Source organism: Corythoichthys intestinalis, chromosome 15 (genome assembly GCF_030265065.1).
Source record: "Corythoichthys intestinalis isolate RoL2023-P3 chromosome 15, ASM3026506v1, whole genome shotgun sequence".
Lineage (NCBI taxonomy): Eukaryota > Metazoa > Chordata > Actinopteri > Syngnathiformes > Syngnathidae > Corythoichthys > Corythoichthys intestinalis.
Genome location: NC_080409.1, coordinates 22,256,946 through 22,277,010, shown reverse-complemented (window position 1 = coordinate 22,277,010; position 20,065 = coordinate 22,256,946). Strand labels below are relative to the sequence as shown.

Sequence of the window (20,065 nt, the reverse complement as noted above, 5' to 3'; positions counted from 1 at the left end):
CTGGACGACTATAGCCCCTGTCTGCCATCTGCTGGCATGAGGTGTTTACGGTATTTTTAATTTTAAAATAGGAAGTTATTGGCTGCCATTGACAGCAATTTATGTACAATCCATTTGAAGTGGGAGGCTGGCAGCAAATGAATAACTGTTCATTTTCTGCAGTCCTCCCAATTCTAATGGATTGGACGTCTAGTCGTATACTACTGATAAACTCTAAAAACGTAGAGTTTTACTTTAGGTTTTTAAGAGCCGCATGATTGGACGTCTATCATCGTCAATGGCTTTGAAGGAGTTCATTATGCTGGATATTTAACAGTACTGTCTCCAATTGATCTAATGCTAATTATAAATTTTTTATATATACTGTATATATATTTTTTTATATTTCAACATTATTTTTGCTTGGCCCTTGTAACACGAATTTGATATCCAAAATATTAGAAACGCAAAAGTAATATTTTGGCCTCATCTTGTGGCATATTGATGTCAAGATAAAGAAAATTGAGGACCTTCATCAAAAAATAATACTTTGACTCCATCTGTTGGAACATCGGTGTGATAGTACTACGGTATAGAAAAAGTGATTTGCTGCCATCCTGTGGTAACAGTAGGTATTATATACCTTGATAATTTGGCGTTTATTGGTTTTTGATGATCTCACGAAAACAGTGGTGCAAAACGGTTGTCCCCCTTCCCTCGCGTCCCCACCCCAAACTCACCCGTACACACACTGCTGAATGATGGCCACACCCCTGCGGACTTGTGACTCATACGTCCAATTGATACTTCAGTTGTGCTTGGTGCTGATAGTAAGCACAAACTCCTCATCAAAGTAAACCAGCAGAGGACACCAGGATATTCAACATGCATGGGTAAGATGCAACCTTTTATACCAAGAATAGTTGTATTTGATTTTTTTGTTATTATGACATGCCAATTTTAATGTTAAGTTTTAAAATAATTACAATGATAATGTGATATTAATAATTTCTCAGCTGTGCTTAAACTTGTTGACTATAGGGACACGCTCCAGTTTTGACAGCGAAAATGTTTAAAATCTGACCTTGGACAGTTGTTCGCTGCAGTACTAATGCTTTTACAGGAGGTAACTTAATCCATCTAAGGATAGTGTTCTTATGTTTGGATAGGTGTCCACTGGGGATCCACGTGCTCACACATTAGAAAAAAAAGACCCTTTCTTTAAAAACACAGGCGTCATTCCAGTACTGGAGGTAATTTCTTATTTAAAAATATAAACATACACAATACAGCAACACGCACCTGTTTGTACAAGTTTTACTGTAACTGTAGATGTAATAAAAGTGATTCCTAAATACAGTATTAGGGCTGCAACAAAAAATGATTTTTTAAATAATCGATTAATCGAACGAATAATTGGATAAATGTCACCTTTCGATTACCTTCAAAATTTAACTTGCAGTTGTTTTAGGCATTTTGTAGGTAACAATGAAGACAAAATAGATTATTTCCTTCAAAAATAATATTTTATTACAGCTTCCTGACTGTACTGTACAACTGTACTGTTTTAGTTACATAAAACTGGTTAACGTTTTTAATAAAGGTTCTGAGTATAAAACATAAGAATTTCTCAGACAAAAGTCATGTTTGTTCAAAAAAAAAAAAAAAAAAAAAGCTGCTGACTGACATTTTTTGTTGTTGTGGGTAAAGCACTGATATAAATTGTATCAATGACTCATTTATTTTCTTTAAACAGACTAAACAAAATCGAATAAAGAGGCAGACGGTAATGAATGTTTTCTTTATCAAACAGTTGGTCATAAATATACTCCAAATCCAATTCACACTTTCTTGTAAGACAATCTACAGTTTGAATGGGAGTTTGTGTTGAAAGGAGACTCGAAACAGTATACTGGTTTATGTGTGTGGTAGGGTTGTTCCGATCATGTCTTTTTGCTCCCGATCCGATCCCAATCGTTTTAGTTTGAGTATCTGCCGATCCCCATATTTTCCGATCCGATTGCTTTTTTTTTTGCTCCCAATTCAATTCCAATCATTCCCGATAATTTTTCCCGATCATATACATTATGGCAATGCATTAAGAAAAAAATGAATAAAACTTGGACGAATATATACATTCAACATACAGTACATAAGTATTGTATTTGTTTATTATGACAATAAATCCTCAAGATGGCATTTAAATTATTGATTCTTTCTGTGAGAGGGATCCACGGATAGAAAAATTGTAATTCTTAAAGGATAAAAGTGACTTTGTATATTGTGACTAAATATTGCCATTTAGTGTATTTGTTGAGCTTTCAGTAAATGATACTGCAGCCATTTAACTTCTGCCCAAATGCATGATGGGAAGTGCAACCATGACTGTGCGTAGGGGCACCAATTGATATATCTTCTCTGCGTTGGGAAATAACATAGGGTGTTAAAAAAATGATCAACTTCTACCTTTCTTCCCCACATTGCCTCCCACGTTATTTTTAATTGCTGAGAAACGTATTGTAAGGCTTTATCCACATAAAAGATGGCTCCAAAGGTTGTCAAATTTCTCTCTACTCATGATACGCTGCCTTTTAACGCTATCTATAGGTAAAACGGTGTCTATATAGATTGAACGCGACAATGTGTGAGTGGGTCGTGCAGCACATGCGTTAATTATTTAACGTGACTAATTAAAAAAAATTCATTACCGCCGTTAAGGCGATTAATTTGATAGCCCTACTTTAAGCCAAAACTACTCCGGATGAGTGTAAGACATTTTTGTCTGTAACGCAAAATACAATTAGAAAACGATTTAAATAAAAAAAATATATATATTAAAAAAAGGCATGTCCGATATTTTTTTGCCGATTCCGATACTTTGAAAATGACATGATCGGATGCCGAGCGATCGGGACATCTTTAGTGTGTGGTTTCTTTAAGAAGACATGAGACAACTTTACTATCTAACTATAACTCAAGTGCTTATATGCTTTTCCAAAACACAATACAAACAGGCACTTAGGACACTGATTAGCATAATCCATAACTAGTTTAGCGCTCTGTGCTAAGTAGTAACAGCTCATCAACAATGAATACAAAATACAATTGGCTTCATTTACTCACCTCTGACTGAGGCGCACTGGATCTAAAAACACAAAAGACAATCTAACTCTCGACACGTCATAATATTATTGATTCTGGAACCCAACCTGAGTGCAGCAGGGAACTCTCTCTCTTGCTCTAATCGCTGGCATGCGCACACAGCCTCACATTACACACAAACAAGGACCTAAACGGGACTGCTCATAGCTGTCGGCAAAAAAAGATTATCAAATTAGTTGGCCACTAATTTATTAATCAATTTGTAATCGATTAGTGGTTAGCGCCTTACTAAATATGATTCAAAACATCAAAAAGGTCTAAAGGGGCTTTATCTCATCCCGCACACTTGATGACCAACTTTGTGTTGATGAAAACATTCTGAATTAGACATGTGCCAATTACCGGTTTCAAGGTATACCGTGGTATGAAAACGTCACTGTTTCAAATCCGCGAAAATTTTCTGTCATACCGTCCCAATGGTATTAGTTAATTTTTATGTCCCAAAAATGCAGGGAGAAATCGCTCGCTTACAGCTGCAAGGCTCAACCCTCCCCCAACGGTTGTTGGTCAGTGTACAGTGTATCACAAAAGTGAGTACACCCCTCGCATTTCTGCAGATATTTAAGTATATCTTTTCATGGGACAACACTGACAAAATGACACTTTGACACAATGAAATGTAGTCTGTGTGCAGCTTATATAATAGATTTAATTTATTTTCCCCTCAAAATAACTCAAAATGTAGCCATTAATATCTAAACCCCTGGCAACAAAGGTGAGTACATCGCATGGGAACTACGTACATCCCTAAATGTTCAAATTGAGTACTGCTTGTCATTTTCCCTCCAAAATGTCATGTGACTCGTTACAGCAGTGCTGTCAGCACAGATTGAAGAGGTGGGGGGGTCAGCCTGTTAGTGCTCAGACCATACGCCGTACTCTACATCAAATTGGTGTGCATGGCTGTCACCCCAGGAGGAGCCTCTTCTGAAGACGGTACACAAGAAAGCCCGCAAACAGTTTGCTGAAGACATGTCAACAAAGCACATGGATTACTGGAACCATGTCCTATGGTCTGATGAGACGAAGATTAATTTTTTGGTTCCGATGGCCTCAAGCATGTGTGGCGGCGACCAGGTGAGGAGTACAAAGATAAGTGTGTCATGCCTACAGTCAAGCATGGTGGTGGGAATGACGACCCCCCCCCACACATCTTCAATCTCTGCCGCAATGCTAACAGCAGTCCTTTAACGAGTCAAATGACATTTTGGAGGGAAAATGACAAGCAGTACTCAATTTGGACATTTAGGGATGTAAGTAGTTCCCATGCAGTGCACTCACTTTTGTTGCCAGGGGTTTAGATATTAATGGCTATATTTTGAGTTATTTTGAGGGGAAAATAAATTAACTCTATTATATAAGCTGCACACAGACTACTTTTCATTGTGTCAAAGTGCCATTTTGTCAGTGGTGTCCCATGAAAAGATACAGTTATATATCTGCAGAAATGTGAGGGGTGTACTCACTTTTTTTGATACATTGTAAGTGAGTCAGCTGTGCTACAGGATGGCTGGAGAAGGCATTGAAGAAAACGAAATTGCTGGTATGGGAATACTTCGGCTACAGAAAAGTTATAGAGGGTCGCGGTTTAGAGGAGGAGGGCCAACCAACATGTAAAACATGTTTGCGGAGGGTGGCTGCCGAGGAGGCAATACCTCCAATATGATTTCGCATTAATACAAAATTAAAGGCTAGTAAGCAATGTCATTACCGTTTCACACCAGCTACAAGAATTACCTGCAGCGTGTTTAGTGTGTCTAGCAGTCGTAACATGTGTTTTTTTCTTTCTTTCTGGCAACTGTCTGTGTGAGAGTGTGTGTATCATGCAAACATGATACGAGTCTTAAGCACGTGCTTTTTATGGAAAATAATCCAATTATTTTTGTTCTGATAGTAATAATGTTGAGCTGTGGCTGTGGGTTTAGGCTCACCTAAGGGACTGCATTTGTTTTAATTTTATTCAGAATATTTAGGTTATTTTTTTAATTTAGAAATAATAATAATAACTTAACATTATACATATGTTCCAACACTCTAATATGTTTTGAAAAATAAAAATCCTGTTCAATGGAAAATAGTTGCAAAAAAGTATTTGTATATGCTAAAATGTGTATTGTTGTTGCTTCACCAGGATGAATAAAATGTTTGTTACCTGTTCTTCTTGACATTGCACATGTGTGCACATTACAGTCATTAAGTTTTGTTTGGTTATAATCAAGCATGTCTTATCGTACGCGAATTCACTCACATCTGTAAGAGAAGATACAACTTCTTTAAGGATTGGCAAAAGTTATTATCAAAAGTGGCGCAAAATCAAATTTACCTTATGGCAACAAATTTCTGGTGACCTGTGATCGTGCACAAACAAATTAATAATTGAGTATCGATACTTTTGCAATCAAATATCATATCCAATCCAACATTTCAATATTGATACTTAACACAAATAGCAAAATTGTTAATACAGCTCTTTGATTGCCATTACACTATGTAGATGCAGTTCAGTTGCACTTCAGTTGTTGCTGAATAGGATGGCTCAGAAACCCAAATCTTCAGTAAAAGCATGTCAAGGGGATTAGGTGACAAACATGGAAATGTAAGAGGTACACCAAAGTGTGGAACTGTGTGTGTGTTTGTAGGCAACCAGTCGTCTGAGACTCCCATCCAGAACAAGCAAATTGCACTCCATAATGGCGTACGGGCAGATTGTTCGAAGCCACCCTCCTGATGATTGCTTCATTATTGTCAACGTTGGAGGTTTCAGGCAAAGGATGGAGCACAGCGTTCTCAAACGCTTCCCTCACACCCGCTTGGCACGTCTCTTGTGTTGTAGCTCATTAGAGGCCATCTTGGAGCTCTGTGATGACTTTGTTGCCACTGAAATGGAGTATTATTTTGACCGCAATCCACTTTTCTTCTGCTATGTCCTCAACTTTTACTTGACGGGCAAAATGCACCTAGTGGACGGTTTGTGCGTGCTGTCCTTCTGCCAAGAGATCGAGTATTGGGGCATCAAGGATCGCTATCTGGATTTGTGTTGTTGTGAGAAATTTCAAGAGCTCTTGGATCAGACTGAGGAGCTGGCCTTGGATCAGGAGAGTGCTCTTCATAGCACTGGCTCATCCATTGAGAAGCTGCCTGAGGCCGATTTGTTCGACGGCACCTGGTGCGCGGACGTACGTCGGAGTGTTTGGCTACGCCTTGAGAATCCATCGTACTCTGTTTCGGCAAAAGTGATAGCCGGGACGTCCTTGAGTGTAGTTCTGGTCTCCATAGTGGCCATGTGTGTTCACAGCGTGCCAGACTTTCGTCAGGTGGATCACAACGACAAAGAGGTTGAACATCCAGGGCTAGCGTTTTTTGAGAACCTTTGCGTCTTCTTTTTTTCCGCCGAATTTCTCCTCCGTTTGGCAGTTGCACCGTCAGCCAGAAAGTTCCTGCGCAGCCCTCTCAATGTTATCGACTTGATGTCCATCATGCCTTTCTATGTCACCTTGGCTTGGGATTTAGGCCGAGTGGCTGAAGATGACAACTCAGAGTTGGAGAACGTGGGCAAAGTGATGCAGATCTTGAAGCTTATGCGGCTATTCCGCGTCCTCAAACTGGCCCGCCACTCAGCCGGCCTCCGCTCTCTAGGTGCCACGTTGCAGCACAGCGGCCATGAAGTGGGCCTCCTGGTGATTTTCTTGTTTGTGGGAATTTCCACTTTCTCCGCCCTGATGCATTTTGTAGAGAGCGAGTCTCTCGAATCTGAGCTGCGGACAATCCCCATCTGCTGGTGGTGGGCCACCATAAGTATGACAACAGTGGGCTACGGCGATACGTTTCCTGTTACTCTTGCTGGGAAGTTAATAGGAACTCTGTGCATCTTATCTGGGCTGCTTATTGTAGCTTTGCCCATCACCAACATCTTTAACAAGTTCTCAAACTTCTACCAGAAACACTGCAAGATAGACAGCATTTCAAATTCAATCAATGATTGAATGTATGCTTTTGAATCAACACCATCACTTTGAATGGGCTTGCTCTTGCACGATACTAAAATTCAACTTCAATTTTAAATTGATATTTGAAAAATAAACATATATAACAAATATAAAATATTAATAAACATATATAACAAATATAACATATTAAACAAACATACAAAAAATGTTATACATTAATTATCCTTTCAGGGTTTCTCCATATGTAGGCATTATTTTTTAGCCCCACAAAAAAGAAAAAGTCCGAAATTGCCCCAAAATTAACAGGAAGTGACCTAAAATAAAGAGCATGTGACCATATGCGGGTGGCATAGCTCCCCCTGACGGCCGAAAATATAATTGCATATAATTGACTTTCCTATATTCATTCATTCATCTATATATTAATGTAAAATTAAGACTTTGCCGGTACAATGGTGTCTATAAAAGTTGTAAAGCAATAAAACAAGCAACAAAAATGAATGAAATGAACAAAAAAAAAAATTCTAATGGGTCAAAATTATTTTTCAAACAGATAATTAGGCTAGCACATTAGCGACGGTCATTTGCTTTACTTAGCAAAAAGAAACAACAACAAAAAAAAAAACACATAAGGACAGAAGAGGCAAGATGGATTTACGTAATTTTTTTCTAACCTAAGCTTTCATAAGCGACAACAACAACTGAGCGATTCAAGATGTGGACCATGAAATACCGGAGAGCACTGCCAAAAATAGTGAGCGAGGTTTCAGTTTGCCCTACTAAAGACGTTAACCCTAAAAAATTATCAATCCATCCATCCAGCCAGCCATCCAACCATCCGTCCATCGCTGAATTCGTGTTAAAAAAATGATGGGAAACAAAAAAACGGTCATTTTCAACACATTATTATAAATGATCTTGGCTGGGATATTCATTTAAAAAAGATGCAGCGTCTACTTCTCCACTAGGTAAGACAGAAAAACGCCCGCCCTCAGCCCCTCACACACACACAGCTGGAATGTACGAGCATGGGCTAAGCTACTGTACAAGCATATATCTTGTAGCTTAATTTTATTGCTGACACTGCGTTTCGGGGTCATCAACATTTTTGCTCCCCCCCGTCACAAAAGTCATACTCCGCCTATCAAAGTGACCCAGGAATGCCCCCCAAATTATTAAAAAGTAACCCAAAACCAACTGAGAGTGGCCCCAAATTCAAGATAAGGTGACCTGGAACTTACCCCAAATTATTAGGAAGTTACCCTGAAATGACCTAACCCAACAGGAAATGTATAGGAAGCGACCCTGGAATGCCACAGAATACAAAATGTATCGGAAGTGGGCCAAAATCAACAGGAAGGGACTGGTAATTACTAAAATTAACAAGGACATGATGGACAATTAATTCATTGCATTCCATTGACAAGAGACCGACATCAAATTAATTTATACTGGCCGTGAATGCTCATTTTTCAGTGCCATTGACAGCGCTGGATATCCAGTTGATGTCGACTGGGACGGGTGAATGAACATTTGTAGGTTGACATTGGAGAGCCTCTCATTGCGAAAGATTTAATTTACAAATCTTTACGGAATAGTGAAAGGCAAGGAAAGGTCATTTTTTTCTAAATTATTTGCTACCTCCCGTCACAACCTTCATTAAGTCTCAAAGTCACCATGCAATTCAGATAATTCACTGTATGGATTTACAGTAGGAAGACTGCATCAGCAATTCAGTGCCTTTGGTCATCTTGGTGTTCAAGGACTGCCAGCTAATCCTATGTCCCAATAGCATCCGTATCATTAGATCAGTTTAGAGGATGTGCACACTTGTGATATGATTCAAAAACATCTTTCAACTGGGTTTTATTGTGCAAATTAATAGTGGGAAAAGTTTCCCTGTATTCTCAGAGTAGGTGTACGAGCTATGGGTGTGCTTGAATAGTTATGTTGTAAGAATATGTAATATTTCTGTTTAAAACAATAACCATGCATTAATGTAAAAATAGTAAAATGTCCCAAAGGTGTGTATTTTTGTCTGATTTTTCAACTTGATATCATATAAAAAGATACAATTTTCGATACTACTTAAAAGTTTTTTTTTCTTTTTCTTTTTTTTTTCCTCAAATGAACTCTTTCAGTGCCATTGAGGATGGTAGACATCCAATAATGCAGTTCTAAAAAACAAAATTAAAACTGTTTAAATGAGTTTGTAGTTGGGCTGAACAATATTGAAACAAACTGACATTGCGACTTTTGGGGTGTTTGCGATGTATTGTGATATACTGTATATTGCGATATTAAAACTAAAATAATTTTCAGCAGATGACTTGAATAGCTCTGTTTAGGAAGACTTTTGTCGACTCACTATGATCACATTGAATTCATTAGAAATGTCCCGATTAGGGGTCGCGTTAACCGAATATTTTCCGTCGTTGACCGATTTTTTAAAAACGGTGACGGATAAAACTGAAGTCCATCCGTCATTTTGACCGGTTGCAATTCACACCCCAGACCACAGGGTGGCGAGTGAGCATATTAATTAGCTATTGTCTCTCTTGATGCATGACGTCGTTGGCCTTGCTCTGAAAAATGTCAAGGCAACTGAGTGTCCGAAGTTTCTTCAAAAAGCCCCAAAACGACGATGGTGTTGATAAAAGAGGTGAAAAAACAGGGACTGTACAAGCGGGCACGCAATTCAAGTCCATGCACACCAGGAGGAAAGTGTGAGACTACGTTCAGGCCACAGCAGGTGAACTGTTAATTTCATTGTTCCATATGCTACATATGATGGTAGGCTACCACAGTCAGCTGTTTTTGTCACTGCGGAGAAAAAGTTACATATTCATCTGCTTGATGTGTGATGGCACGGTGTGGATTCTCTGTTAAGCTTGTTCGTACAGAATATTAATTTTAAATGAATGAAAACTAAATACTATTGAATATGTTGAAGCGGTATGCAATGTTAAGAGTCTTGTTAGCTGTAGGCGCACTATCCTAGACCCCTCACTATCCACTCGTGGGGGCCTGCGCTTGTCAGTGACGTTCCTTATTCTCGCTATGTGATTATACAACTTTAACATTTGTTAATAATACGCTCTGTGTGTAGTATCATCCATCGCTTTTCCTTTTTAAATGGGCACTTATAAGCGAACGCAAGAAGTAACAACGGGAACATTTTTAAACAGGCAGTTCACGGGAGAGCATTTCGACTCTTCGGCTAATCATATAGCGAGAGCGAGTGGATAGTGAGGGGACCGCGTGCGGCTCTTAAAGGCTCAAACACACCAGCAACGTGAACGTCGCGTCAACGATCTCGCCGCGGTTACGCTTCGAAACGCGGCCATTAAAGTCAATCAGCCAATGCACACCAGTCGCAGTGCGTCCGCGTGTTAGACGCGTCCCAGAAGCGCTAAACGCGACTCACGCGAAAAGAACAGCAGAGTTTGTTTTTTGACGCGAGACGCAGCCCCCCTGCGTCAATACTACTAGGTAGGATCGGGCAGGCCGGAAGTCACTCGTGTAAAAATACGGTGGATCCGGTCGATTTTCAAAATAATATGCAACCATAACTTCCTATATAAATATAATAAACTGAAATGAGCTAAAACACCTGCAATTAATTCGAATAATACACAAATCCCGCTACACAATAAAATTAATTCCTGCGTGGTGCTTTAACTTGAGAAAAAAACATCAATAAAGCTTAGAAAAATGTTCATAAGAAAAAAAATGTTAACATCTTTGTCATTGGGATTGCTTTTTGCTTTAGCACATGACTTTTTTCCTCTTTCAAAAAGAAAGCTCGCCAATACGCGGGGTCTGAAAGGCAAAGTGTTGTTGTTTTATTACCTTTAAATACCCGCTATTCTCGCGCGATCTTGCAATCCTCGCGTGAACAGATCGAGCCGCTCCACAGACGCGCTGCTCGTGAAACGCGTCCTATGGAAATTGACGCCGAGCGTCACTGGTGCGTAATCGCGGCGAGATCGTTGACGCGACGTTCACGTTGCTGGTGTGTTTGAACCTTAAGTGTCTCTGTCACGTGACTGTCGTAGCCGGGAATGCGCTCGGCCAAATGGACACACAAGTACGGAAGGTGAATTATGCCAAACAAAGGGTCACCACAATGTCATTATCATCATTTTAAAAATTTAAGTGACAGGTAAAAATAGATTATGACCGGATTTTTATGACCCTGTCAGTCAAAATGACAGACAACGAAAAAGTCTAGCGCAACCTCTGGTCCCGATCTGATCACATGATTGAAAATCGGCTTGATTGCGCCATTTTCCAAAGAATTGTAATCGGGTGAAAAAGTTTTGAAAAGGTTTTTTGTTTTTCTGCTTCAAGCTCGTACAGCCTCTCACCCTACCCCGTGCTAAGCAGTGCTACCAAATTGATTTTCTTGGGGGCCATTTACATGGTGACTCTCCGAGAATACAAAATATTTCAAATTTGCATTTGCATTTGCGTCTCCATTTGAACAATGTTGCAATTCCGCATGAAAACGATGTAGTATTCATGCCAGGCCCTAGGGGGCAGTGCAGATTTACAGGGCGACAGAGAATGATGCACTTTGACCCCACCAAGCTCCCTCAGCCTGGAAAAAAATATACCCGCCCACTCGAAGCAATGTAATTTTTCTTTTGTTCAACATATTTAATTTAGAAATATTATTAAAACAGTAAATTAAAGCCAACATTCCACCATATTTGCTGTTTTTAATGTATAGTAGCACCGCTGCGCACGCCCAATGTGACGTGTACGAGTGCTGACGTTAACGGCGCGGGCTCGCGCAGCAGGAGCCTTTGATATGCATGCCGAGGAAGTCCCCCCCCAAACCCCCGCAATCGGATTCTTCCACTTTGGAGGCAGGATTCTGAATTTTTTGTCTTTGCCTTCCGTCTTCGCCGACACCATATGCACGCGAGGCGAGTCCGCTACTCAGTCATTGCGTCTTTGTGTCGCAGAGCCGCCATGTAAACTGCCCCTTGGTCACCAGTGCAGCTGGCGTTTGGTACTTAAAGTTAACGATGATTGACAGGTTTGATGTGGCGAGAGACGCCTTGGTAGCTCTACGATCAAACGCATGAATGTGTTAATCATCGTTAAGCTTGGTAAACACTCTGAAGTGTGCTGTAGTGAAGTCATTCATTGTGTAAGTAAAGCCGCTTTCACACACATCCAGGGAAATTCCCAAGTAAAGTGACGCGGGATTTACCCGTGTCATTTCATGCTTTCACTCATGTAAAGATGTCCCAAGAATGATGCGGGTTGGATGCTTTCACACACTTGTCCCGTGTTGCCCACTGGCTCTCTCTGTGCGGGGAGGGCTGCTGGCGCGATTTTATAACCTGGACATTGCGTCATTTTTAGTTAGCATTGGCTGCCACAATGTTGGTCAAATCGTCATTTTTTACAGAGCCGTTTGTGGGTGACGTCGTAACTGCAGCCAATTCAGCTTGTCAAGATATATTTAAATCCAGGTGATCCAAGAGAAAGGTGTCGAGGTAATTTGCTGGGCGCCATTCGACACCTCTGCCACCCTTATTTTGAAATCCCTGACGTTATGCTGGTATTTGAGTGTATTTGTTTTGTTGTCTTATCAACTCTCTGCTTACTGCTTAGGTTAGTATTATTGATCCCCGTCGACTTACTGTCACGGACCCATTGTGTTATTCCCGCTTTTCTGTGATCGAGTGTATTTTTGTTTGTATTTAATAAACTCTTGAACGCTTCTTTGAAGTACAACCTTGTTTCCTCAGTTGCGGACCCTAACATCGGCAACAAACTAAACCATACATTTCCAAAGATGGACGATTGACTCTCTTCCTTGGCTCTACGATCCTGTAGCAATTTAATTTAGTTATGTTTTCAGTTTAATTTAGCTATTTCCAGCTTGCTCTGTTGATAATTGCGATGCTTGTTTACTGCTTTTCATCTTACTGCGAAGAAAGCGGAAGTGACTATGGGCCAAGCAAGATATTTACATCATCAGCCATCGTGCTGTGACCCGGGAATTTAATGCCTGCTATCACACACACCGCCTCCTGGGAAAGTTGCGGATCTTATACTAAGACACGACCCGTGAAATGTCTGAGTAATTGCCGTGTCAGTCGACCCGGGAAATTGTTTTCACATACAACTGCTGCATGGTTAAATCCCGCGATATTCCTGGTGTTTTGAAGTGTGTGAAAGGGGCTTTGGACACCAGTGCAGCTGGCGTTTGGTACTTCAAGTTAACGATGATTGACAAGTTTGTAGCTTTGATCTGGCCAGACGCCAAACGATCAAAGGCACAAATGTGTTAATCGTTAAGCTTGGTACACACTCTGAAGTTTGCTCTAGAAACTCATTCATTGTGTAAGTAAGAGACTGTTCTCTGCAGCGTGAGCGTCAAAGCGAAAAATAAAAAATAAAAAATCCAGTATCGGATCGGGAATTGGTATCGGCAGATTTTCAGGTGACTCTGACAGTTGCAAAAATATGCGATCGGGCCATCCCTAGTATTCATTTAACACCGTTTAATCCAGGCCAAGGGGGTGGAGATTGGTGTATATAAAAGGCATCCAAAAAGCCACGTCTGCACAATTGCTGATTTTATGAAGAAAAACAAAATTTACATTAAAAAAAAGAAAAAACAAACAATCGTGTGTCCCATCACATCCTGCGATGGGACTATTACGCATTCGCACATCGCGATGGCGATATTCAAACGATATATTTTGCAGGCCTAGTTTGTAGTAGACGAACGAAGCAGGTAACCATCCATGGAAGATAGCTGTTAGATGTAAGCAAAGGTTTATTGGCTGCCAGAACTCCCACTTCAAATTAATTTGGACATCTAGCGCCATGAATGGCAGCTAATGAGTTAACAACTAAAATGGGAAAATATATTCAAATACTATCAAAAAAAAAAAAAAATGGTGCAAAATCAAATTTACCCCATGACAACCAATTTCTGTAGTCGTGCAAAATCAACTGAATACTGATACTTTAGCTTCAATTTTTTAAAAACATTTAAGTATCAATATTTTTGCAGTTAAGCACAGAAAGCGACACATGCATGCCCCAAAATTAACAAGGAAGTGGCCCTAAAATAAGTCACTGACAACACTAAAAATCCAATTAATTTAAACAGACAACTGGCTGTGAATATTCACCTTTCAATGCAATTGACTTTGCAAGATGTCCGATTCCTTTAGACTAGGAAGGGATACAGCCCGCTCAGAACAGGATAAATGTCATATCAGTTTGTGGCTTTGTGCTTGAATGTTAAGAAAGAAACAATCATTGCAAGGGACAAAAGTTTATTTCAACCCTACAAAAGACACAGGGTGAGGAAAAATACAAAACAAAAAATAAAATTATAGCAACTAATAACAAAACAAAACAAAAAAAACATTCTCATTATTACACAATTCTCAAAATTACCCACCGTACACGGACCACAGTTTATAAATCATATTTTTAATATATCATTTTTTTTTAATGCTGTGTGTACATACAAAATATAGCAAACTAAATAAGGCAAATAAATAGAGGTACAATTTACAGGAAAAGGTAACATTCCTCAATGTTTTAATGGTGTTTTAGTTTTATCTCAAACATCAAGAACGGTGTAGAAAATACTGTTTTTTTTTTTTTTCTTTCTCTTCCATCTGTACATTTTTCTGTGAAGGGTATGGTTTTTTCAACGATATAAAATACTGACTCCTCACAATTATACATCCTCCAAAAAGTGGGTGCAACATTTTTCAGGCAAAGTGATGTATAACATGGCGGTTTATTATTGTTTTTTTTTTTTTTTTCATGTCGAACAAGCAAGTTCCTATTCAAAGGTTATTTAATACACCACACTGTGTGCACGCTTATTTGTGCATGCATCTTGATGACAAGTGCACATTTGGACAGAAAACGAAACATTCCCCCATTTCTTTCTTTCTTTTTTTTATTATTATTATTTTTTAATGCCAAAGCCAATGACACAGACACGTATGCTCTGTGTCCTCCACAATCCCGTCTCTCATCCACCATTTTTCCAGCGGTCCAGCCGGAGTACCAATCACTTGCTCCTGTCCTCTTTTTACATTTAACAACACTTTTTTTAATTTTCATTTTTTTGCAGCACCTTCGCGGTTCAAAGAAATCTAAACCCTCAAAAAAACATTGCAAATGGAAATGTCCCATAATAAAAGTGCATTGAAAAAAGCTACTATAGTGTCATTCCTTTTGATTTCCATCTTGTACACTCCAAAATCAGCCAGTCAATGGCCAAAATTTAATGGACATCCAAACGCGGAACAAAACACACACAACAATATAATACTGACAATGAGGCAGTAAATAGTTTGCCCTAAAATGTGGGGTTAAAGCTCTGGATTAAGAGTTGAAAATCTGATTAACTGGAAAAAGAAAGGGGAAGAAAGTGGATGGGTGGGGGCACAGCAGCTCAAATATTATACAGACAGATGCTGGTTAAAGTGGTGCTAATTTCTGGGACAACATAGGTTGCAGAAATAATATAGAATGTGAGTTAAAAACTTTCTATCTGGCATCCATAAATTCAGAGCTTTTTATTATTTACTGCAAGCAGGCGTCAATGCTTCAGATAATTTTTGTTTGTTGTTTTTACATCCATTAGCAGCACCACACAGTAAGAGGAATGGTACTTGTGCGCACAAAAGGGTTAGAGGCACTTCAAGGTGAACATGTGGTCAAAAGAAGCAAGCCCGACAAAGGACAACTTAAAAGATGCGCGAGAAACATCAGAAAATACGGCGCCTTCTCTCTTCATCACAAAACTGTATGATGATTCGACACCAAGTGCTTTTTGGGTCAAGTGCATTGATATTGCGGTACTGTAATCGAGGCAATTACCATTATGCTCTTGGTGCTTTAAAACAAAATGTTGTGCAAATCATATTAGCACATTCAGTACTATTGATGTTAGACGTCCAATCCAACATCAATGGCAGCCAATGAGTTAAAAATAATGAACAATGAATCATTAGTTCAATAAATGATGGTAGTTTGTGCCAATGTTAGATTTCAATGTCATTCCTCAGCTTTACTTTCTCCATCAATGACTTAAATGAATATGTCACCCTCTAGTGGCCAAATAACAAACTAAGGTTTGTACTGAGCCCATAACTTTACATTGCAGCATTTGTCACATTTGCTAAGAGTTCTGAAATGCATATTAGATTATTTCTAGTACTTCCAAAAGTGTTTTAACCTACCCATGCTTTGCATCTACGACGGAGTATAAGAACAAAGAAAGAATAAGGAAAAAAAAAAAAAGATATTAGGAGAATTAAGTCACGTAACGAAATATACTATGAGAAAAGTCATAATATTACCAGATAAAAGTCGTAATACCACATAACTTTATGTAATATTGTGAGTTGGAAAAATATTTCAAAATCATGTCATATTTTGATTAAAAAGGTGCAATCTTACGTAATTCTAAGTAATATTACGGAAAAAGTAATGTTAGGTAACTTTATTATGACATTCTCATAGTCCTATTGTTTTCTTTGTTAGGTTCTAATACTCCACCGGATCCAGCAGTAGGTCGCCTAAAAATATTTTTTTTCTTTTTGTTTCATACAAACATGAAGCATCGCCATGGAACATTGTTTTGCTACAATTGTTAGAAACGATATCAGAATCTGTAAAGGCCGATGACATTGCTATGTGTGAAAAATGAGATTGACAGCATTACTCGAGGCTTGCCGTTTGGAAATAAGAATCTTGTCTAAGGCCCGTTGCCTTTTAGTGTCTGAAAGTTAAAATTCATCATGTTTGTTGGCGAGCGAGAGGACGCGCACAAACTGTAAGAGCTGCAGTGCAAACAAGACAAAAAGAAAAATAGAATTTCACTTGATTTGAGTGTACAAACCCCCCACGTTACATTGGAAAACATACCAAAAAACACTTGAGATATAAATATAAATGCCTAATTGCAGTATGTTTTCTGAATACATGCTTTGGCACGAGTTGAGGCCAGCACAAAGTTGTGGACATTGACACATTGATGAGAACAAAGAGATCACGTGACCACCAGCTGCTTCATTCCTCACTGGCGTTTTGAAAATGTCGATGGTTTCCAGATGTGGACTTTTCTTCGTTCCCAATGTGTTCTCTTGCTTTTCCTTTGCGAGTGTGTGATGGGGGAACAAGCCGTTGGGAAGAAGCGGTGAGAAGCAGGAAGTGACAAATGTCGAGGATCTTAAGCACAGTGGTCAAAAGTCACGTGATGTGTCACAGTGGTCTGCGCCCAGCGTCCCACCTGCCCTGCGTCCGTAACGGGAGATCGCGTAACGTCCAGGGGGGACGGGTCGTATGTGGAAGGCGAGAGCCCTATCGGGGCCTCGGTTTTTCCGGACCTGTTAGTAGTTGACTTTAGTGACGGCCCGTTCCCGCCCTGTGCCACCACCGCCGCCCTCCACGAGCTGGTTGACGGAGCGCTTGCGGTTGCGTTTGAATTTGTTCAGGTCCTTGTCAAATACCTCGCCGGAACGCAGCGCTGACACCAGGTCGTCAAATTCCCCTCCCACCTCGTCTGAGGCGCCGCTCTTCTTGGACCGCCGTTCTCGCTCCCGCTGCTCCTTGAGCTGCAAAAGAAGATCATTTATGTACAGTATTCGGATGTGGGTAGTAACGCTTTACATGTACGCCGTTACATTTACTTGAGTAACTTTTTGAGAAAAATGTACTTCTAAGACTAGTTTTACCAAGCTATACTTTTACTTGAGTAGATTTGTGAAGAATAAAACACTACTATTACTCTGCGATTTTGGGCTACACAAGAGTCGTTACATTTTTCCTCTTTATTCTACATATTATCTTTATTATTTTTTATTTTTTTTTGCCAGAGATGCTAATCACATGACTCCACTATACCAATCAGATGCAAGCTTGCCGTTCTATCTTCTTGCCATCCTGTTCAATCATGTGGCGTCTTTAAAGCACTGTAAAAAATGAAGTATTTGATAAGGAGCGCTGCCCTCTCCCAGTTTTTATTTGGCACCAATTGACCAAGGAAAACCGGAGATTTGATCCTTTTAATATAAAAATAGTAATTATGAAAGAACTATTCAAACTAGGAACTATTTTGTCCACCATGCTCTTTGGACAAATAATGCTTAAATTATGTATTTTTTTTTCTCTCTCGTCGGAATTCAATGTTTTTTTGTTTTGTTTTGTTTTTATTTCTTTGGCTTAATTTGGTTATGTAATGGGTTATTGTACAAAGTCATTATGACAACAGTTCAGTTACTCAAAATGTTCCTCATTATTTGAGTATTCATTCATTCTTTTCACCAAATACTTTTTTTTTTACCTGTACTTGAGTACATTTTTTTGGACGACTACTTTTACTTGAGTAATATTATTTTGAAGTAACGCTTCTCTTACTTGAGTAAAAGTTTTGGCTACTCTACCCACCTCTGGTTTCCCACCGAGGGTCATTATTTCTGCCAACTAGAGTTGCCATGATAAATAGATTATTTGAGAAACATCAATGATTAACTATTTCAATAATCAATCGTTTAGAGTGACATTGTTGATGTCTAAACTGTCCAAATCCTCTTTTTTGATCCTCTTAATAGCAACTATTCTTTTATAGCGTTTTAAAAATGTATTTAATGGAAAAAAGTGCAAATATTCTGTTATATCCTTATTTTTAAGATTTTATTTTTAAAATAATATCTATTTACTTATATATTTATTCTTTAATTTTTAAATTTATTTTTTCATTTGTATTTTCAAAATATATAGTGATTCCTCGCTATATTGCGCTTCAAAATGTTATATGTGTGTATAGATATAAATGTGTATAGATATATGCATATATAAATTATTTTCATATATCTCATTTATGACATAATTATTACATTTGCAGTGCTTAAAAACCATTTATTAAAATATACACACATAAATATATTTTTTTTTAATTATACTTTAGGCAAAAAAGGGGGGAAAAACATGTCTTATACCATTTCCAATGCTGTTAAATCTGAATAAGTATTCCCCCCCCCCACCCCATAAAAAAAAAAAAAAAAAAAAAAAAACCTAATGTAAATAAACTCCGCCTCTACTTCACAGGTTTTCGACTTTCGCAGGGAGGGTTCCCATTAACCACGAAAAACGTGGCATCACTGTATTGGCATTTCTTTTGTATAAAAAAGAGAAAACGTAAATATTCTCTATATTTTCAATTGGTTTTTTTTATTTAAAAAAAACAACAACAAAAACAGTAAATACCCTTTTATTTACTATTTTTTGTTGTTATTACTATAATTTTGGGGCTAGAAGGTGCACCCAAATAAGACACAGCTACCAAATTCTACAAGAAAATCATTATTCATTTCCATTAATGAACTAGACTGGAATTTACAGTAAGCCGCAGGTTTATGTTTTTTTAAAATGAGGAAAGCAACAGTATATATTCTTTATATATCTTTTGTCATTGACTATAGGGCATTTTATTTTTAGCGAAAAAAAAAAGGGTCGATGCACATAATTTGATTTTATAGGCCGCACAAAACGATGTTGTGGGAATGATGTGACCCTCTAGCCTCGAGTTTGACACCAGTGACCTAGACATTGCTGAGCAGAACACGACCGGCCTCTCACCATGGCCTCCATGCGCGCCCTTCTCTCCTCCTCGTCTTTGCGCCGCTGCATGTTTTCCAGGTCTTGACGGGCTTCGGCAAACGATTGCAAGAAGGTGTCAAAGATCCCAAAAAACTCGTCAGGCTGCATCCTCCCTTCGTCCTCCCCAAAGTGCTTCAGAGATTTGGTGAACTGTGCGTAGAGAAAGGAAAAAGTCATTTCTCCCTCATTTTTTGACACGTCAGTAAAGGGAACTTTTCTTTCTTTCCTTTTTTTTTTTTTTTTTTTTTTTTTTTTTTAATTAAATTTTACAATGATCTAAGATCAATATCACAAAATCTGCCACGATTTGA

The 20,065-nt window shown here is 38.8% G+C and overlaps 2 protein-coding genes across 5 annotated transcripts in view; one reads left to right on the top strand and one right to left on the bottom strand.

The window, feature by feature from the left end:
* Positions 1-5,168: 5,168 nt before the first annotated feature.
* Positions 5,169-7,124, top strand: LOC130931300 (potassium voltage-gated channel subfamily S member 3-like). Its single transcript, XM_057859967.1, has one exon. The coding sequence runs from the start codon at positions 5,832-5,834 to the stop codon at positions 7,122-7,124; it is 1,293 nt and encodes a 430-aa protein (XP_057715950.1). The 5' UTR covers positions 5,169-5,831.
* Positions 7,125-14,865: 7,741 nt separating this feature from the next.
* The window catches only part of daam2 (dishevelled associated activator of morphogenesis 2), a 153,987-nt gene continuing 148,787 nt past the window's right edge, over positions 14,866-20,065 (bottom strand). For all 4 annotated transcript variants that reach the window (XM_057859782.1, XM_057859786.1, XM_057859784.1 and 1 more), the window contains 2 exons: positions 19,734-19,904; positions 14,866-17,710 (listed from right to left, as the gene is read on the bottom strand). In XM_057859782.1, the coding sequence (XP_057715765.1) occupies positions 17,486-17,710; positions 19,734-19,904 (396 nt within the window). In that variant the 3' untranslated portion in view covers positions 14,866-17,485. The remainder of the gene's footprint in view (positions 17,711-19,733; positions 19,905-20,065) is intronic.

Excerpts from the sequence above, each read along its gene's own strand:
- LOC130931300 (XM_057859967.1), top strand. The coding sequence starts at position 5,832 with ATGGCGTACGGGCAGATTGTTCGAAGCCACCCTCCTGATGATTGCTTC.